The 22,526-nt window shown below is 43.9% G+C and overlaps 1 protein-coding gene across 1 annotated transcript in view; it reads left to right on the top strand.

The window, feature by feature from the left end:
- Positions 1-21,887, top strand: part of PDGFD (platelet derived growth factor D) — a 135,273-nt gene extending 113,386 nt beyond the window's left edge. Inside the window, exons 5-7 of the mRNA XM_033146198.1 lie at positions 958-1,156; positions 13,606-13,820; positions 21,437-21,887. Coding sequence (XP_033002089.1) covers positions 958-1,156; positions 13,606-13,820; positions 21,437-21,571 — 549 coding nt within the window. The 3' untranslated portion in view covers positions 21,572-21,887. The remainder of the gene's footprint in view (positions 1-957; positions 1,157-13,605; positions 13,821-21,436) is intronic.
- The last annotated feature ends 639 nt before the right edge of the window (positions 21,888-22,526 follow it).

Here is a 22,526-nt window from a genome sequence, read left to right as displayed (position 1 = left end):
GTCTGAAACCCTGGAGATCTCCCTCGCTTACTTCAAATCCCTCTTCAAAACTCCTTTTTTCCATGGATACTTTGGTACAACCCTTTAATTCCCACACCCCACTATAATCAGACCTAACTGTGTGCAGTTGAAATAGTCAAAGTAGTCTTCTGTTTACCCCAGTGTCCATTTCCTTCCCTTTATCTCTCTGCTCAAATGTTGTTGTCAAATGTAGGGCTGGGACTTACCCTCTTTTACTTTGTAAAGTGTCATGCACACACCGATGGCACTACTTAAATAACACATGCAAACGTAGTGAGCTGGTTAACCATGGTCTTATATATGCCTAGAGACAGATAGTCAGGTTGTGATATCCAATGGTTTGACTTCACCCCCAAAGGTGCACTCCTCCATTGTCTCCCAAAACAGACGGATGCCCAACCATAGATAGATAGATGATAGATAGATAGATAGATAGATAGATAGATACATAGATAGATACATACATACATACATAGATAGATAGATAGATGATACAGGTGGGTAGCTGTGTTGGTCTGCCATAGTCAAAACAAAATAAAATAAAAAATTCACACGAAAGCTCATACCAAGAACAAACTTAGTTGGTCTCTAAGGTGCTACTGGAAAGATTTTTTTATTTTAGATAGATGATAGATAGATGATAGATAGATAGATAGATAGATAGATAGATAGATATAGATGATAGATAGATAGATAGATAGATAGATAGATAGATAGATAGATGATATAGAGTTTGCTTGTGTCTATATGTGTTTGCATTTACACACAAAAAACATACATATATTGAGGATGCAGCCCTTGTTTTTTTGCAATGCACAATATTAACCCTGTATTAATACATTCTATGAACCAGATCTGGGGGAAACTTTTATTTAAGATGTTTGCCACTTTCTACCTGCGTTTTTCAAAGTACACTGCACTGTATGTTACTCTTAGGGCGTTTCCTATCACTCTCCGTCAGTGACCGACCCTACTCTTACGGCAGAAGCTCTGGATCAAACCGTTGCTGGGTTTGACACCGTGGAGGAACTCCTCAAGCACTTTAACCCAGACACGTGGCAAGAAGATCTCGAAAGTCTGTACACAGACACTGCCCCACATCGAGGCAGAAGTTTCTATGAAAGGAAATCGAAAGGTAGGAAGAAACCTGTTGAAACTTTGGTATGCAGAGTGCAGCTTGTGAATTTTGCTAGAGGGTAGCCTTTACCCGTTGCAATCGTGGACTCAGAGATCCTTTTAGAGTAAGAAAGTGATGGAGTTGTTTTATACAGGAAGTACATAACTTGGATAGGAAAGGTTTTGTGTTCTAAGATGGCTAATCTAGAGAAGACAATGCTTGTTCCTTAGTTTTCAGAGGATAGATCCAAGAACTCTCATCTTCAGATCTGATTACAGGTGGGTAGCCGTGTTGGTCAGCCATAGTCGAAACAAAATAGAAAATTCTTTCCAGTAGCACCTTAGAGACCAACTGAGTTTGTTCTTCGTATGAGCTTTCGTGTGCATGCACACTTCTTCAGATACCAAAGTATGTGAAGTGTGCATGCACACGAAAGCTCATACCAAGAACAAACTCAGTTGGTCTCTAAGGTGCTACTGGAAAGAATTTTCTATTTTGTTTCTTCAGATCTGAGAGAGAAGTGTGAGGAGGAGGAAATTGTAAACAGATTAGGGAATGGCAGTTTAAATTGTTATGCAGAGTTCAGTCACAACTTGAGAATTCAGTTCATCAGAGAATACACTTTGACAAGAGAACATCCTCGGCAAACAGCTGAGAGATTCTCCTATCGGGGGAATTATTACATTAACTTCGTTACTGTGTTGTGTAAACCTGGGTAATGGTTAACAACAACGAAAGCACCAGACAGCATTTTTACTGCACATTAATGCATTCTGGGGAAGTTTAATGGGATTCAGGCTTTCTTAGCACTGAACTGTATTGTACTGTTGCGGCAGCTTTCCGGGAAAAATAATAAAAATTAATGGCAAAATTAGCAGGATGTAAGAGATAAAAAAAAGCCGTTCTGTTCTCTGAGGTCACTTCCTGGTTCTCATGGAGAAGCCGTTTTCAATGGAGCCCAGCAACGGAAGCATGCAAGTCGGTTGAAATTTTGTGCCTGTAACAATTTTGCGCCAGCGGGAAGGACCCCTTGTGCCCCACCACCACCCCATGCTACACCACTGGTTCTGACACTTTGAGTTTCTACTTTGAGCCGGTTTCAGATGTACTTGGTTTTCCCATGATGAGTGCAATAGGAAGAGGTAACTTGCATTTCTGAATGGCCCCGCTGTGCATGAATTCTTATGACACCCCACATCAAATGCAGTGATTCTCAGTGGAGTCAGCTCACACACTTAGCATAAAAATGGGTGAGTGAATCAGAGGCCTTTGAGTGTTCCACACTACTGTTGGAACTCCTCAAGGGATCATGTCAGAGACCAGGCTGAGGAGTACTTCTCTGATGAGGAATGGTTGGAGCCTCCCCCTCCCCCTGCTCCTGACCAGGATCCTGAAGCTGCCCAGGAGCAGAAGAAGCAGTATAGATTTGGAACAGTGGTTTGCAGAGGGGCATAGTTCTGAAGAGAAAAGCTGGGATGTGAACAGCAAAGTGGAGAAGAACTGGAAGAGAGAGAGCTAACAGACTCTCTCTCGCTGGAAAGTGTTCAGCCTATCAGCCCAAGGTCACGTAGAGTAGATAAGGTGGCTACAGTAAAAGCACGGTGGTCGCGAGATCAGGTTGCAAGGTGCGGAAGTGACATGGGGGGGGGAGTGGGTGGAAACTTTAATTGGGAGCACCTTCATTCCGAGAATGGCTGCTTCGTTCTTTTGCTGTGGTCATTTAAGACTCTTTAAATAGTAAGTGACTCTTTTCGCTTTGTACTGCTTATCTACAGCCAACGGGGGGGGGGGAAGCTGAGTCCCCCAAAGCCTGACAGATCATCTACCACTGCACCCCTTCCCTGACTCTGTATTATTGGCCACCATTTCACTCCATAAGTCGCTAAGGATTGCACTGTCAATGTATCTCTCCCACAATACTAGAACTCAGGGTTGTACTATGAAGCTGAATGTTGCAAGATTCAGGACAGACAAAGGGAAGTATTTCACACAGCACATTATGGGATTTGTTTCCATAAGATGTAACGATAGCCACCACCAGGTGGCCTTGGCCCCTTCCAAATCTACAATTCTATGATTCTATGAACAACTCACCAAACACAATCTGGACACCTATAATCATTTCTCCAGAGGACAAATGTTTTTTGGCTGAACTTTAAAGCCAGTTGTTTTATATAAGCCACAGGTGTCCTTAATTACCAGTAGTAACTCCCCTTCCTCTTGCCCTTTGCCGCCATGTTAACTGTCCCGCTGTATATTAAGGACTGGGATAATCATTTTTATCCATTGCACTTAGAAGAACATCTGGCGTCAGCACCTGTCAGAGCAGGTGGTTTTTATGGGCTGCCAACATCTCACCAATTTTCATTATGTAGACTGGGTGGTTAAGCATTTTAATTGTAATTGAATGAAATGCAGGATTCTGTTTCATGCACCCGCTTCCCTTCTTCTTAAGTAGCATTCAGTTGCAAAAGCTTGACATCAGAAGTGCATCGGTTGGGAATCACTCACTAATTTATCAATTTTCCCTATGGCTCAATAGAGATGCTCCCTGAGCAGTTGATTTTTAAAAGCAAACAAAAAGAAAAAAAAGAAAAGTCAATGAAATCTGTGGGGTCAGAAAACCAGGGGGAAGAGAAGTAGAGTTGCTGGGAACCTGAATTCAAGATTGCAGCATTTTCTTGCAGGTACCCCTTGTTATCCTGTATTTTGTTTTGTGTTCACCAAACCACTCTGATCTTGACAAAAGTCTTTGGGAGACATTCAGTTCATGGATGTGCTATAGGATTGTGACCACATTGGCCTGCCGTTGCCTGACATATATGTGTTGGGTATCATGCTTGCGTAGGAGACTACCTGCATAGACTCTGTGTAAACAATGGCCCAGCCCATCCAACAACCTGTTCTCACAGTGGCTGGCCTGATGCCTGCAGGAAGCCCACAAGCAAGACATGAGCGAAACAGCACCCCACTCTCCTGCGATTCCCAGCAACTAGTGTTAGGAGGCATGATGTCTCCGACAGTGGAAGTAGAACATAGCCCTCATGGCCAGTCATGTCTTTAATGTGGTCTGTGATTGGCCCTGAAGGAGTCTCAGACATGTATGGCTCATAAAGTGTCTCTGGAAGGAAAGAGAACACCAACTCCACACCATACTTCTCCCTCCAGTAGAGGAAAAGCGATCCAAGCACTCTGCCATCTCCATCTTGCTTTAAATGTTTCTGAAGACAGTAGATACTTGACCACCATTGGTCAACCTTATGTTGTACAGGCCTACAAACCCTCTGAGTGTCCCTATTTTCCAGGGATTTATAGAAGCTGTCCCAGTTTCTGATTTGATCCAGGAATGTCCCGCTTCTCCTTAGAACATCCCTATTTTCATTGGAAAAGTGTTGGAGGGTGTGGAGTTATGTGACACCCCCCGCCCCAGCCAAGGATATAAGTTACTATACAGTGGTACCTCAGGTTAAGAACTTAATTCGTTCCGGAGGTCCGTTCTTAACCTGAAACTGTTCTTAACCTGAGATGCGCTTTTGCTAATGGGGCCTCCCACTGCTGCTGCGCGCAATTTCCTTTCACATCCTGGGTCAAAGTTCACAACCAGGAGCAGCTACTTCCAGGTTAGCGGAGTTAGGAACCTGAAGCATTTGTAACCAGAAGTGTTCGTAACCAGAGGTACCCCTGTACAATCTTTAGAAGACACCTGAAGACAGCCCTGTATAGGGAAGTTTTTTAAATGTTTAATGGGGTTTTTTATATGTTGGAAGCCACCCAGAGTGACTGGAACAACCCAGTCAGATGGGTGGGGTTTAAATAATAAAATAATTATAATTATAATGGAACAGGATGTCCCTATTTTCATCAGAGAAATGTTGGAGAATATGGGCCTAGCCTCTATCAGCTAGTAGGACAAGTTCCCATAGGCAAGTCACCATGAGACACTGTAATAAGGAAGGGATGAACATGTATGTGTGAATGAAGCATACTGGGTGCTTTTCGAATCACGTCCAATGCAACGCTTCCCAATGGGGTCACTTTACACATTCAAGTATGAATCTCCATGTATTGAATAGCGAATTGAGGAGAAACGCATGTAGGAACCGTAATGATCAAAGAGATGCACTCAGACCAAAGAGAGTTAAGTGTGATTAAAGTTCCAATGAAATCAGGAGGATGCAAGTGTTATCTGGATTGTACTCACAGGGATTGATTTGGCCTTAACGGCCCCATTTCTGCTCTCTACATTATGTTATGCCATAGTATGTAAAACCCACACAATAGTAGGTAACAGCTGCAGAAGATAAATTAATCAGGTGGGACATTCTTGAAATAACATCAGCCTGCTATGATGGGTTTACAAGCTAAACAGAGGTTGCTGTCTGCATTCGGATTTGATTTTTTATGGGGGTTGGAGCAAAAAAAGGTGAAAGTACAGGGACATTGCACCTTGGAGTCTTTCCAAAGTACGTGGAATGCACACTGAACATTCACATTTCATGTGAATTCCCTGTGTCCTTACCAATCCCATCCATCTATCATTAATGAAAATTATTTGTCAAGACTTTAAACAAAAATTGAACAGTGGAATCTTGTATCTCTAGGGTTTGCAAGGAGACGCCAGTAAATAATTGTAATCCTCCATGTACTCCTCTTTGAAGGGTTCTGGGCCATCTGCCAGTAAATTCAGAATGCATTGACTGCTGAATACAGATATCACACACATGCTCGCTCATGGCAGATATGCATTCTGTGTTCTGAAAAGACCCCTTTGTACAATGGTTAATCATCACTCCAAGGCTGTTGTTTTCAAATGTTCCTCCTTCAGGGAACACGTTCCATTACGGCATATCTGTTGAGCAACTCCTTTGTGTTGCACTAGGTTCTGAGGCAAGTTCATAGGTGCACAGTTAGCTTGTGTGGAACCACTTAACCAGGTTCGTTGTACCACAGCATCACATGTGTGAACTAAGAAGTGGAGCATTTAACAAATGTACAGTAGAGTCTGTGTACCTGTGTAAACAATAGTTGAGCTATGTTCTTGCAGTCATTCACATCAACGAGTGTAGAATCATTATACCTGTGTACAGGTGTGTCCCCCACACACTTATTAGCAGGGTCCATGCCAGGCCCCCACACACATAAGGGAAATCTCTCAAAGTGGTACACACTCTCTTAAAAGCCTCCAATTCCTATTTTCCCCTGCTCTCCTGTGCTCTCTCCCGCTCTCTCTTCACACAACTCTCTCTTCAACTAGAGTTGAAGCTCTGGGGTTGACTGGAGGCTGGAGACTCTACAGGAAAGTGACTGCTCCTGCTGCACTGCCCCGCACATCAGCTGTTGGGTGGGGAGGTTGAGCAGCCTAGACAAAGTCCCACTGCACCTCAGATCTCTTGGGAGCTTCCTCCACCCTCACTGACGTCCTCTTCGGGCTCCAGGGAGAGTCTCCTCATGAGACATGAGAAATCTCCAGCTCTCTCCCACCATTTCCTGGTATGATTCTATTGATTGATTGATTGATTTCGAGAGAAAGTTGCTTTTTGGAGAAAGAACATAAGGGCATGTGATGAGCCATGCTGGATCTGACCACAGGCCCATCTAGTCCAGCATCCTGTTCTCACATTAGCTAGCCACAGGAAGTACACAATCATCAGCAGACCTCTTCCCGCCCATGATTCCCATCAGCCAGTATTCAGAAGCATATTGCCACCAAAAGTGAAGGTAGCATATAGACATTATGGCAAGTTATCACTGATGACCATATCCTTCAGGAATTTCTCTATTCCTCTTTTCAAGCTATCAATCTGGGTGCAGCCAGAGAAACACATATGCATTACATAAAAAAATCCATCATATTTTTGAAACTGCAAAGGAAAGTACAAAAGCTATGGAATAAAGTTCAGAGGGAGAAAATGAGAAACAAAGCATTTCATTCTCTATATCCAAGAATGTTATGGTTGTGGAATAACTACTCATTAAGCTAGAAAGATGTTCACATATCTGCATGTGAGTATGTAGCCAGAGAGATGGTACCTCTCATGTGGGTGTGCAATGTGAGAAGCAGCCCATAATAATAGCAAAAAGGACACACATGTGCACACCCCATCACTGTGAGTTAAGCTGTTGCAGGGCACACACAGAGACAGCTCTGTGGTATAAATCCTTTCTTTTTTAAAAAAAAATTGTCAGAAGAGTTGTGCAAAGCCAGATTCATCACTGGCTCGATTCCATTGATTTCAGCAGAGATGCACCCCTTTATGACAGCAGTAATTTCATCGTGCTTAGACTACTTGACCTTCCTCTTTTGAGGTAATTGGCATGCCAGCTTGTATGAGCCACAGCCCTTGCTTCATGTGACTGGTTATAATTCCACTGACAATCCCAGCCCTCTTGAACTTTCACTTTGAGAAGCAATCTTTGTGTCAGAGACACTTCATCTTGAATTTACGGTCCAAGTGAAGGACATCGCACATGCATGAACACACACACACACACAAATACACTTTTTTCAGCTGGCACAAGGGGGGGGAGTATCCTAAAAATAAGACATTGTGATTTGCTCTACATGTGGGATGTAACCCACTGGGAGCTCTCAAATACAACATTCCTTGTTTTCCTAGAGTGGACATGCAAGGGGGTGTTGGTCCAGCCAGTTGAAACTTCCTTTTCCTCCTGGCCTGGAGCACCCTTCCTTGCATGTGACTAGTGGGTGGGTGTGACCTAACCAGACCAGGTAAAAGGACAAGGCATGCTGCCACTCTCTCTCTTTTCCATCTTCCTTTCGTCCTGTGAACTGCTGGACTGCTAGCCTGCAGTCACTAGGTAAATCTCCCTTACGGGGTAAACCTTTTTGTATATGTTTGAAACTTTAAGCCGAAAGCCTGCCTTCAGGGATCACACTGTGCTATGCCTGATTGTGAGTAAACTTTCTTTCTGTTACTTATGAATAAGACTGTGGACTCTCTTTCCTTAGAGGTTTTTAAGCAGAGGTTGGATGGCCATCTGTCATGGATGCTTTAGTTGAGATTCCTACATTGCAGGGGATTGAGCTAGACGAGCCTCAGGGTCCTGTACAGTTCTACAGTTCTATGATTCTATGATTCATTTACTCTTGGCAAACTCGTTTTAGTTAAACTTTTTAAAACAGCTTTCTTGAAACTACAGCCCTGCATGGAATCTATGGCTGCAGTTGTTGTTGTTTTCTGTGACTGGTGAGTAAACTCCCATCTCATTGAATCAAGGGTCCTGATTTTCCAATCCCATGCTTTCTTGGGGAACATTTGGAGAAGACTTGGGTTCCTCCTAAGATTTCTCCATGGGAGAGAAATAAAATTGGAAGGGAAAAGGGAGAAAAGGGAAACCTATGGCCCTCCAGATGTTGTTGGGCTCTAACACCCATCAGCCCCAGCCAGCATCATCAACGGACAGAGGTGATGGGAGTTGTAGGCCAACAACAACTGCAGGGCTATGGGTCCCCTCCTCTGGGTTGAAGACTAGTGCTTGAGACTGAGTGGACAAGGTGGTTGGTGGTACAGGGTGCTTCTGAATCTGTCTTGATCTGGGTAAGCAGATAGCAATGATGGCTGACATTGGGAGTGTTTTGGTGACAGCAATGGAGAGAGGAGATATGGGCACAATTAGGGGGGGGAAAAACCTGGGGGGGGGAAGCTGTTTGGAAAGCACTGTTCTTCCTTTTAAGTGGGATTAGCTTGAAGGGTCAGGCCTGAGAGGCAGTAGCTCTGAAAAATAACAACAGAGCACTAAGTTTCATCTGTTTGGGAGAAGAAATCAATAGCTTTCTATTCTCCTCACTGTTTGCTATGTACACTAGGGTGACTTTGCTTTCAGTGCTTGAGTGCACTAGTAACTCCCATTGATTTTGTGGTTAGATCTCAAGCAATACATACTTCTTTGTAGAGATTCTTGCACTTTGGGGAAAACAGGGGTGAATGTTCATAGTGAGATATGCATAGGGAATTGCTACATGTTGTAATGTTGTTTAGTCATTTAGTCGTGTCCGACTCTTCGTGACCCCATGGACCAGAGCACGCCACGCACTCCTGTCTTCCACTGCCTCCCACAGTTTGGTCAGACTCATCTTGGTAGCTTCGAGAACACTGTCCAACCATCTCATCCTCTGTCGTCCCCTTCTCCTTGTGCCCTCAATCTTTCCCAACATCAGGGTCTTTCCCAGGTAGTCTTCTCTTCTCATGAAGTGGCCAAAGTACTGGAGCCTCAGCTTCAGGATCTGTCCTTCCAGTGAGCACTCAGGGCTGATTTCCTTCAGAATGGATAGGTTTGATCTTCTTGCAGTCCATGGGACTCTCAAGAGTCTCCTCCAGCACCATAATTCAAAAGCATCCATTCTTCAGCAATCAGCCTTCTTTATGGTCCAGCTCTCACTTCCGTACATCACTACTGGGAAAACCTTTGTCGGCAAGGTGATGTCTCTGCTTTTTAAGATGCTGTCTAGGCTTGTCATTGCTTTTCTCCCAAGAAGCAGGCATCTTTTAATTTCATGACTGCTGTCACCATCTGCAGTGATCATGGAACCCAAGAAAGTAAAATCTCTCACTGCCTCCATTTCTTCCCCTTCTATTTGCCAGGAGGTGATGGGACCAGTGACAATTGATCTTAGATTTAATGTCATCCCTAGACCACTGCAAATCCTATCTAGCTTCCTTCCTTCCACCACCCATGCACATCCCCACAAAAAGCACATTTCTGAAAATCCACTAGGAGTTCCCTCCGTACCTTTAAGGCTATCTTGTAGCCTTATGGTCTAGAAACTTGGTATGTGTTTTTATTTTTTTAAGGACAAGAACGGAGTTCATTGGGATACTGTATTCTGTACTGGATGCCAATAACACACAGTGCAATTGCAGAGGGAATATGCAGTTCCATATTTTATTTGGCAAATGTACTTTTCTTCCCCTTTTCCTGCAATGAAGTGCAAGCAACATACACACATCTCCACACATCTAGGAATCCTAATTGGGATTCCAACTCCCATTAGTTCTAGCCATCGGGGGATGATTGAAGTTAAAGTTCAACAACATTGGGAAGAAGAAGAAGAAGAAGAAGAAGAAGAAGAAGAAGAAGAAGAAGAAGAAGAAGAAGAGTTTGGATTTGATATCCCGCTTTTCACTACCCGAAGGAGTCTCAAAGCGGCTAACATTCTCCTTTCCCTTCCTCCCCCACAACAAACACTCTGTGAGGTGAGTGGGGCTGAGAGACTTCAGAGAAGTGTGACTAGCCCAAGGTCATCCAGCAGCTGCATGTGGAGGAGCAGAGACGCGAACCCGGTTCACCAGATAACGAGTCTACCGCTCTTAACCACTACACCACACTGGCTCTCAGGTGCTACTGGAAGGAATTTTTATTATTTATTATTTTGTTTTGACTATGGCAGACCAAGACAGCTACCTACCTGTAACTGGAACATTGGGAGGGCCACTGGTTCCCAACCCCTCCCTCTGTCTGCTAGTTCTCTCCCTATCCCACCCTTCGCAAGCAAACCCTCCTGCAACCTTTATTTTTCGGTGAATGGAGGAAGGCCTTGGTTCCCCAACCAACAAATTCAGACTCAGGACCACCGTTGCCTACTAGGAAGATCACAAATGTCTTGATTTCTTCAGGAAATGATGGTTTTGAGGATTCTCAGAGCCACCATTTCCTACTTGAGCTGGCCTGCTAGCTACCAGTGCAGTCACCTTCAGCACATATGAGTGGGAAGGATGCTTTCTTGTACTTCACCTCAGCAAAATGTCTTTAGCCAGCCCTCTTTGATGGATGAAGGAATTTGATCCTTGCATGGTTCCAGTATGAAAGTACATGATCCACACCTCTTGGACAATGCACAAAGCAGAATTAATATACAGTTGATGTTGCACTTTTTCGAATGTTCTTAGCAGCCATTTTAAAATATGTATCTTGAATTAATGTATTTAAATATGTATTTAGAGATAAAACAGATATTAAAATGCATATCCTGAGATAAAATTGCACATGTAAATAAGTACTTTGAGAGACATCGCCTATTTGAATATATATTATGGAAAACATTTACCTTAAAATATGTTCATTAAGAGAAATCACACCTTTACGTAATTATTTTGAGAAATATGTACCTTGAGAAACATTCTTTGAGGTAAATCACACCTTTTGATGTATATTTTGAGAAAAATACACATTTAAACAGTATTAAAATATACATTAAAATATGTATTTAAATACTACTTGAGAAGATTTATAAAAAGGGGTTGCTTAAAGCAGAAATGGATATTATGGGTAAAAGCATGCAAAAGTGACACAGACCACAAATGAACAGATTCATCCATCCATACTGATAATGGGGATGGATGGGATGCATTTTGCGTGGTCTTTGTGTTATGGACAACAGGTAGAAACACATTTGAGCATTTGTAATTTATTATTATTATTATTATTATTATTATTATTAAGCGTGTTCTCCATAAAAGAGGGCATGTGTTGCGGTGTGACCTGGCCACCTGACCTGGTGTTGTGAGGGGTAATCTGGAATCAGCCACAACCCCTGATAGGTTGGTCCCGTGTTGCTGGGGTGCAATCTGACCAATGGGGTGTCACAAAAGAGCAGCAACGCGGGACCTATATAAGCCCATGCGAGGCTACTGAGGTTCCTCTTTGGGGCTTTCACATCGGAACACCCACCCACCTCTCCCTATATTTAGGGCTTGCGCTTGACCTTGCTATGCCGTCATGTGTCGTCTGCTCTTGAGGCAGGGGCACGACAGGAATTTTCCCCACTTGGCTGATTGGCTGGTGCCATTTGGGTTTCACTTGCTATGTAGCAAATAGTCACAACTTGTAAGTTGTGGATAGGCTCTGGTTCAGTTGATAGGCATGGCACGTGACGTGGCCACGCCTATGCAAATGAAGGATATTCCGCTAGAGGAATCCAGGGACTCACTGGTTTGGCATTCCCTGAAAGGGTTCCAGCCCGTGCCCGAGTCCAGGGGACATCAGGTCGGCTGTTTGGTGCTCCTTCCATCAGCTGTCCCTGGTGTTCATCCTTGGCTGTCCTTAGAACATGGCTCTGGGACAGCGTTGCCTGCAAGGGTGCAGGGAGATAGTCGAACCAGAACCTATGCAACCACTCACTTGGTTGTAATCAATAAAGTTGTGGCCTAAATTTCTGCCAAAAACCAAACCAAATATCTGACTCTTGTGTGAACACACAATTAATTCCCCACCCATCTAGCTGGGTTTCCCCAGCCACTCTGGGCAGCTCCCAACATCGTCATCACCACCACCACCACCACCATGTGATAAAACATCAAACATTTAAAACTTCCCTAAACAGGACTACCTTCAGATGCCTTCTAAAAGTCAGATAGTTCTTTATTTCCTTGACATCTGATGGGAAGGCGTTCCACAGGGTGGGCGCCACTACCAAGAAGGCCCTCTGCCTGGTTCCCTGTAACCTCACTTCTTGCAGTGAGGGAACCGCCAGAAGGCCTTCAGAGCTGGCATACTGGGCTGAACAGGTTAGTATTGTTTGATAATATAAGAAGAACCTGCTGGATCAGGCCAAAGGCCCATCAAGTCCAGCATCCTGTTCTCACAGTTGCCAACCAGATGCCTGTGGGGAGGCCACATGCAAAACCTGGGTGCAATAGTGTTATTTCCATTAAATGGTATTCAAAGGCACACTAACAGTAGAGGCAGAACATAACCCTCATGACTGTTAGCCATTGCTGGTCTCATCTTCCATAAACGGCTTAGGGAGCTGGGTATGTTTAGCCTGGAGAAGAGGTTAAGGGGTGATCTGATAGCCATGTTCAAATATATAAAAAGATGTCATATAGAGGAGGGTGAAAGGTTGTTTTCTGCTGCTCCAGAGAAGCGGACACGGGGCAATGGATTCAAACTACAAGAAAGAAGATTCCACCTAAACATTAGGAAGAACTTCCTGACAGTAAGAGCTGTTCGACAGTGGAATTTGCTGCCAAGGAGTGTGGTGGAGTCTCCTTCTTTGGAGGTCTTTAAGCAGAGGCTTGACAGCCATCTGTCAGGAATGCTTTGATGGTGTTTCCTGCTTGGCAGGGGGTTGGACTAGATGGCCCTTGTGGTCTCTTCCAACTCGATGATTCTATGATTCTATGAAATTGACCTATTCTTATTTTAAAGCTGTCTGAGCTGGTCACCACTATATCTTGCGGAAGTGAATTATACATGTGGAAGCATGCTGCCAGTTCTAAGATTTTATTAGCTTTATATGTGTTGTGATTTTAAGGTTTGTACTATTCCATCATTTTACCTGTTCCTTTTGGTTTTAGAGCTTTATCTATTTTAGGAATTGCAATTTGTATTGTGCCCCCCCTCGCGCGCCTGCCCCGAGACCTTATGAGGAAGGACAGGTTAGAAATGTATTAAACAAATAAGTTTTCTTTACAAATGTCATCTCTATCTCTCCTTTTCCATTTCAGTTGACTTGGATAGGTTGAATGACGATGTGAAGCGATACAGCTGCACTCCAAGGAATTATTCTGTCAACATAAGGGAGGAACTGAAGCAAACCAATGTTGTTTTCTTTCCACGCTGTCTTCTCGTCCAGCGCTGTGGGGGGAACTGTGGCTGTGGTTTCATGAACTGGAAATCTTGCACGTGTACAGCAGGAAAATTGGTGAAAAAATATCATGAGGTACATCAGTCTTTACTTACATCTATGGTCTTCTAGGCTCAAGATGATCTGTGTTTTAAAATCAAGCCCTCCTAGATGTTTACTTTTTCACACACACATACCAACTCTCCTTGGTAACGCAATTTAGTTATTCATTTATTATTTTTAGTTTTTATTATTCTTCTTAGCAAGAATATAGGAAGGTATTCAATGGAATCTACTACAACAGTGCTGCAGCAATTGTCATTATTGCTTTACAATTTCTAAAAGAAACATACAGTGGAACCTCGAAAGTCGAACGGAATCCGTTCCGGAAGTCCGTTCAAATTCAAAAACATTTGGAAACCAAGGCACAGCTTCCAATTGGCTGCAGGAAGCTCCTGTAGCCAATGAGAAGCTGCAGAAGTAGCATTGGACATTCGGATTCCAAAGAACGTTTGCAGACTGGAACATTCACTTCTGGGTTTGCGGCGTTCGGGAGCCAAAACGTTCTACTCGCAATGCGTTCATGATCCAAGGTACGGTTGTAAATTTAATATTTCTAATAAATGATTACATAATCAATCATTTAAATAAAGTTAAATATTCCTACAAACCCTAACGAAATGGGAGAGAGAGAGAGCATGGCAATGAACATTTTCCAGCTCAATTATTTCCTCTCCCTGCTCTTCAGCTTCCCCCAACAGAGGATATGGATTGTTCAAATTGCAAGACTCAGGAAGGTGATTTATTAAGCATCTACAGGAGAGAAGTGGTCTCAGTGTTTAAACTACTCTAATGACAAAAACACACCCCATATTCTTCTCCCCCCTTTTTAAACCCCTTTATTTCATGCAAAACAGTGAACATTAAGGAACAAACCAAAACAGAACAAACCCAACCTATGATTAATCATTACACGTCAACTGGGCAGTGGTGGAGGAGGAACGGGGGGGGGGGGCAGAAAGAGAGAGAGGAAGGGATGGTAGAAAGAGAGGCAAAGGGGTGGCCCCACACACTTCCGCCTCTATCCCAACCCACTGCTGTTTTGTGGCTCCCAACAGCTTATCCCCAAGGGAATGCAGCCTTCAGTGGAAATAAGTTGCCCGCCTCTGCACTAATGGATATTGCAGACCTTATTCCCCAGTTTGATTCAGCAGCCAGGTTGTACTCATATAGCCATTTGGATTTGATATCCCGCTTTATCACTACCCAAAGGAGTCTCAAAGCGGACAACATTCTCCTTTCCCTTCCTCCCCCACAACAAACACTCTGTGAGGTGAGTGGGGCTGAGAGACTTCAAAGAAGTGTTACTAGCCCAAGGTCACCCAGCAGCTGCATGTGGAGGAGCGGAGACACGAACCCAGTTCACCAGATTACGAGTCTACCACTCTTAACCACTACACCACACTGGCTCTCAAGGATATGTCAGGAGAAATCCTGAAATGTCCTGGCAAAATGTCAGGGGAAACCCGGATGTATGTCAACACGATGGAAAAAGCAGTGTAAAAGAGCTTCAAAAGCTCAAAAATCATGAGAGGTTGGGCTTTCTTACAAAAGCTCAACAATTTTGCGGGTTTCAGGAATTTTTCTTTTTGGAATATGGCAACCCTAAAAATACCAATCTCACCAAGCAGCTGCTGGAAGGGATTCGGGGGCCTGAATTCAACTGCTCCCCATTTCCCCTTCCTTACTAAACATCATATTGATGGGATTTCAAAATTTCTAACACAGGCTCTTAATTTAAAAAGTTAAACACCTGAGAGCTCATCTCTGTACAGGTTTATTGAAATGGGATGTGGAGGGGAGGCTTTATTTTAGCAGCATTGTAAACTAGCTGCATCTTGAGTGAAAATGAAAACAGGGCAGCTCTACTTTTGGGGGGGATGTTTATGCAGCACCCAGATATTAATCTAATGGTGGTGATTTATGGTGAATATTAAAGGTCCAGGATAACAGATTATTTGGCCACTGGGTAGGCATGATGGGGAGAGATACCTGAGTTCCACCAGATGAGAAAACCTCTGTGTGTGTGTGTGTGTGTGTGTGTGTGGTGCAGGAGAGGGAATTTGCTCACCGAGTCCACCACAGGAATTGCTATTAATTCCTTCCATTCTTTTTATCTTGCAGACTGGAATTAATTAAGGACAATGTTCTAGCTTTAGCTTCGAATGACCTGGCTTTTGTAAATTTAAATGTAAATGTATCCTTTAGGGATGAATTAACCGTACAATGAACATAGATTTGGATATTAGAATTAATAGGCACTGTGAAGTTTAATCTATATTGGGTACATGAAAGACCAGAGTGATGTTAGTCCAGCACATTTTTCCCAGGCAAAAGTCTTGATTTTTTTTCTGAATCCTAGGGCTAAGCACTCATCCCTAGCTTTGTTCCACATTTATCTAGCCATTTCCTCTCATTTAAAAAAGGGTATCAGCAAGGGCAAGAGGGGCTGCTGAGAGGAACTCCTGTCTTTCCTTTCCTGGGATCAATTCCAACACTGAGCAAGAGGCACAATGGGACAAGTCTCAAGGGACTGTGCCACCTCTGAATGCATAGTGTGGCCATATACTCGAACTCATTAAGAGGCCTTCATACAGATGGGCAAATGTATTGCATGTACAAAACGTTCAATGTTATACAGCAGAATATTTTATATAAGACATTTGTGTACTGCCCTTCAAAAATATTTCTCCTAGGGCAGTTCACAATCCAAAACTGTAAAAATATGCAATGCAACGTGGATATAATTTGGAATAGAAGCCTAATCTGAACATTTTTCTTTTGTCACTTTTTTATTTTCCAACCAATATTAATGGTTGTAACTTTGTATAGATTTTTTTCAAGTGTGCCCCACCATCAAGGCCTCCATTACAGGGATGGGAATTCTTTGTCTGTCCAGATGTCTAATTCCCACCAGCCCCAGGCAGCTTGTGAGTGCCAGTTGCTGGAGACCACAGGAGAGGAGATTTCTGTGGCACTCAGGTCCTGCTTGCATAGACATCTGGGTTGGTTATTGTGAGGGCAGGACTAGATAGGCTATTGGTCTGATCCAGCACCACCTTCTTAGAAGAGAAAATGGCTCGTTTTTCTTTCTTTTTTAGATGCATAGGTTAAAAAATATTGGTTGGTTAAAAGCCGAGAAATTAATCATCGACTTAAAAAGAGAGAGGACTTTACTCAGCCTTTTCATTCTCAAGCATGTTTAGTGACCCCAGATTTCTCCATAGTCACCTGAATTCCAAACAAGGTCAGGAAGTGAGATGCAGGTTGCATTAAAAGCCCAGAGCATTTATCACCCGAGGAAATGTGTCACAAGAACAGCCCTTTGATATCCTTCAATAAAGTTACAAGGCAGGAAGCTCAGACCTGCATCACATTCACCTGCCTTTCCCATATAATCAATTCTATGAGAACCTTTAAAAGGCCATCATCATCTTTTACATTCTTATAAACACTGTATCTGGCTCAACAGTCGCATTTCCCATCTAGTTTTTTTATTAGCAGGGCTCCGTATACAGGATTGATTCAATCTCTGATATATGAAGGGATGAGGGGAGGAATATTTTCTGTGGTGCAGTTCTCTTTTCCTTCCCGTTCGTCTGTCAAGCCCTATCCTTACTTCGTACTTAACGTCCTACGGATGGTAAAGTCCAAAGCAATTACTTAGCAGAGTCCCTGAACTACCCTTTCCTCATATGAGGTCAGGAAAGAATTTTCTCTCTGTTTCCCCAAATTTCCTCAGGTTTTCTTGAGAGCTCAGGAGGGAGGAAGAGAAGGGATGAAATGAAGCACTGTGTGCGCCACCCTCTGTCTGCACAGAGGTCAAACATGTTCACCGAAGTGTGAATTGGCTCTAAGTCTGCATAATGGAGAACACAGATCTGGGGTGCACTCAGATATGATATTAGCCTCCCCCCCCCAAGCTTGTGCATCCCATTCTCCCATGCTCTCCTCTAGCACATACTCTAGAAAGAGGTCAGAAACCACATTGAAGGTGAGCAGTGGGGAGAGGAGAGCGGGCAAGCCCAGGGTTCACTGTGACTTGCACTTGTAAAGCTATTATGGTGGTTCAAAGTTACATCTGTACTTGTCTAGGGTGTTCAAAGAATATGTGTGTTGGGGATGACATTGTTGGGATGTGCACAGCAAACAGGATTCACAAACACACACATCAATGCTCCATGCTATGAGCATCAGAAGGACAGATCCTGAAGTTGAGGCTCCAGTACTTTGGCCACCTCATGAGAAGAGAAGACTCCCTAGAAAAGACCCTGATGTTGGGAAAGATGGCGGGCACAAGGAGAAGGGGATGACAGAGGATGAGATGGTTGGACAGTGTTCTCGAAGCTACTAACATGTGTTTGGCCAAACTGCGAGAGGCAGTGAAGGATAGGCGTGCCTGGCGTGCTCTGGTCCATGGGGTCACGAAGAGTCGGACACAACTGAACGACTGAACAACAACAAATGAGCATCAGCCCAAGCTTCGCTAATCCCTCTAATAGCAAACTCAGGTTGTGATTGCCACCAGAAGCGGATCTCAAATAGGACCACTGAAAAACAACAGGCGATCCTAAAAAGAGCCTGCAGTATCAGGCCAATGGCCAGCCTAGCCCAGCATCCCTGTTCTCTGGACAGCCAGATGCCTGTGGGAAGCGGGAGGAAACAAGAGGAAAGTATCAGTCTGCTCAGTGGACCTCTGAGGTTTACAGAAGTAAACAAAAACATTTGAAAGCCTAAGGGGGGCAAATGAGGACTGAGCATCTTCGCTAGCCTCAAAATGTTGATAGTTCATTGAAAAGGAAAATGGAAAACTGGGAAGGTAGGGTAGGTAATATTCTGCACCAGCCTCTAGCAATTTATAGTATCCTGAAAGAGGACACTTGGCTGGCTGGCTGGCTGGCTGGCTGGCTGGCTGGCTGGCTGGCTGGAACCCTGAACAGGAGCACTCATGTTAGGAGGTGAGAAGGATACACTGCAATTTTTTGCTTCAGGTCCCAGTTGTATTCGCTGTCGAAGAATAGGCTCCATATTAGGCAGCTTCCTTTCAGTAGGCTTGCACATTTGAGCAAACCTCATGCCTGCAACATGCAAATGTGAGCTTTTATTTTAAATACACAGAGTTCCCTTTAATATACCGTGACTATGGCAGGTGACCTTGCCTTTTTCATCTTTTCAGGTCTGCAGAATAAACCTGAGCCTAAGACTATTAGATGGAAGCTTGGATTGAAATGTTAAGCATCAGTCCCTTGATCACTTAGTAAAGCCGCCCAATTTCTGTGTTGTTCAAACACTGCTTTCCGGCCTTGGATGGGAAAGTGCCTGCCAATTCATTTCTCTCCCGTTATCAGCAAAGTGCATATACTGTGCTCATGTTTCTTAACAGAAAATACAGAGAAGACAAAATCCCTAAACTGTCAAGAGGTCTGCTGGCTTAAATGCTGGGCAGATCCTCATCCCTTTGCATGTATTTTCATTTGAAAAAGCCGCGTTCGCTGAACAATGCTGGTGCATTTCAAAGTGCATTTCACTTTAATTAGATTTTGAGAAAGGGCTTGAGCATGATCCATCTTCTCCACTCAAAAAGCTGCATGTGGAAGAGGTGATGCCTACAGAGCAAGGGCGGAGAAGCTTTTTCAAGCCAAGGGCCACATTTGATCTTGGGCGACCTGTCAGGGGCCACAGGCTAGTGCTGGGAGGGGCCAGATGCAAACGTGGGTGGAACAATCAATGCATATTTTACCTCAGGATATCTGCACACATACACATAAACACACACCTCTATTCTTCATCCAGACAAGCAAGAGGCATCATCAGAGTTGATGGACAACTTCTAGCCAGGCAAAAACACTTAAGGAGGCAAGGTGAAGAGTATTGCTGGAGGCCTGGAGAGCTGCATTTTGCTTCTGGGCTAAAGGCTCCCCAGCCGTGCTGTATTTCAGGATTTTGTGTACCCAATGCTGTGCTAGTGTATTAGTTTAAATCACAGGAGTGTCTGAGAGAGTGTGTGAGAACGGAAGACTGTCTTATCTCTTCCGTCTGAGAGTGTTATTGTAATGTGGTGTAGTTTCACTTCTGCTGTGTGCAGTCTTCTTGTTCTGCCAGAGCTTGGAGAACACAGACGTGAAACATGGAGTCTCTGTATATAGACTGTAAATAAAACGTAGTTTAGATATACAGATGTTTCCTTCTTCTTGCTGCGTGATGCTAGAAGACGTGTGTGCTCTTCTGATACGAGGAGGGTCGCAGAAAGGCACTCTGGAGTGAAGGGACATCCCATTCCAGAAGGGGCCTCCTGGGAGATGCTCAGGGGTCTTGGAGTTCGCCTTCTCCGAGAGAGCATCAATCCCAAGTGAAGGCCTGGAGAGCTGCATTTTGCTTCTGGGCTAAGGCTCCTCAGCCGTGCTATGTAGCATGTATCCCTGCATGCATTGCAACAAATGTACTCCAAGGCACCTACCACCTTGGATATGTGGGGATTCCAGGGCTCTGGTACACAGGCTACTTCCTGAGCATCCTATGCAATTGACTGCAAGGGGCAAGATAGTCAGTACGTATTACAACAATCCTGCACCGTTTACTTCTGGTTACCAGTTTGTTTCTGAGTCCAATTTAGAGTGCTGGTATTGACCCTTAAACAACTGAGAGGCAGGATATTGAAGGTCTGCCTCTGCCTCTAAGAACCTTCCCAAGCATTAAGATCTGCTTTATATGCCCTGCTCTCTGGCCTGCCACTGGCTCAATGTTAAATTGGATCAATTTCCATATTGGGATTTGGCTTCAAGCCAGAACCAAACCAGGTAGCCACCAAAGTACTCACGTCAGACCAAATAGGACTGTTTCTGAAGAGCCAGATTGGGGTATAAACCAAATGTTGTGGTTGGTGCACACTCCTGATTTACCGGGTATACCCTATCATATACTTCAAGGTGGCTTACAAAATAGTGATGCAATAAAACAGCAGTATTATACAGAAAGAACAATTGGGTCGGGGGTGGGAAGCTGAAGTAAGAGACACCATTAAAAAAACCTTGAAAGATAAAATTCAGCACCTGAAGGTCAATAGCCTTCCTATATAGGAAGGTTTTAAAACCTTGATGCAACACAAGCAAGAAGAGTGCTGTCCCATGTTCTTCCAGCTTAGGGTCACATGGAGGACTCAGTTGGTGCTCATAGGACAGAGGCCACATCCCAAAGAGGAGAATCACAGCAAGGCTAGCTTCGAAGTTCAGTCAAATCCAGTAAGGCACTGCCAGATCACAAGCAGAGTAGCAAGGCAAAAAGGCAGCTTGTCAGAACCATGGAGAGCTCACAGTTATGTGTTGCCAAATACAAAGCTTAACAAAACATTGGTCAAGCCCACGCCTTGACCATTCTCTTGTGGTTACATCTTTCCTACCACATTGGGTGGGGGAGGGCCTTGCATGCACATTGTCAAAGGACCATAGCTCAGTGGTGTAGCATCTACCTTGCAAGCAAAAGCTGCCAGGTTCAATCCCTGGAGTCTCCAGGTAGAGCTGGAGAAAACTGGTTCCTCAAAGCAACTGGCAGTCAGTGTAGACAATACTGAGTTAGATGGACCAATAGTCTGACTCCACATAAGGCAGCTTCCGGTGTTCCAATGCCACTGACAAAGCGTCTGCTTTCCTTCCCAGGTGTTGAGGTTCATCCCTGAAGCAGGTCACATCAGGAGGAGGGGCAGAACCAAGAACAATATGGCACTGATCGATATTCAACTGGAGCACCATGAGCGCTGCGATTGTGTCTGCAGTGCAAGGCCACCTCGATAAAAAGAGACCATGCCATCCCGTTTGCAACTTAAAAGGACCTCTTTTCCCTTGAAGGAGGAGCAGTCTGCAGAAGTTCGCCCAGTGGCCACTGAACTTTGCTAACAGCCTGGCTTGTAGCTGGTAGAGGCGCCCACAGCCTCCCAACTCCAAATACTAAGTGCCATGACAGCTAATCATTAATAACACTGATTTATGGTATCTGATTTCAAATATGGGATTAAGCAGTAGAAAACAAGAGAAGCCAAAAGCTGAAATCCTCAGTGCATGCAGTGAGCATGATAGCAGTATTCTTTTGGCTGAATTTCCTAGTTGGCTTTAAAAAAAAAATCAACCTACATGTTACACAGTGAGTAGGCATGCAGGTATTCAAATGATGCTGCACACAGATCTTTGCGCACACAGCCTATTGACTTAAGCACACTTACAATGTAAATAAGGAAAAATCTTATGGGCATACATATATTCCAAATAGCTTATCCCAGTTTATACATATTCACCCAATCCAGCATATGTACACCATGAAGAAACAGTTGCCCACACATGGATCTGATGTAATGGATATACGTTACAGAACATTAGTGCTGTATGGGGGAGCAAGAGACCACATCCACCAATACATATACATGCTCATTATTTTGCATACCTTGATATATCCATTGCAACACAGAGATTGCCAGAAGCAGAGTAAGCAATTGCTAGGGCCTATGTGTAGCCTTCTACTTGCTCATAAAGTATTCTGGACTATGTTGAAGAGCTCCCCCAAAGACTCCCCTGATCCCTTCAAAATACAGGTTCAGATTCCCTAAAAGACTATGATGAACAGAATCCTATGCATGAAGTCTATTTTTGATTGGGCTAACGTCCACCGGTGTGCCATGTTGTAGCCCAGAGCTGCTAGACATCTTAAGTTACATTTAGTGTAGGGATGAATGGTCTCTGCACTGTCAGGAACCGC

The sequence above is a fragment of the Lacerta agilis genome, chromosome 4 (assembly GCF_009819535.1).
Source record: "Lacerta agilis isolate rLacAgi1 chromosome 4, rLacAgi1.pri, whole genome shotgun sequence".
NCBI lineage: Eukaryota > Metazoa > Chordata > Lepidosauria > Squamata > Lacertidae > Lacerta > Lacerta agilis.
This window is presented reverse-complemented; position numbering and strand designations above follow the sequence as displayed.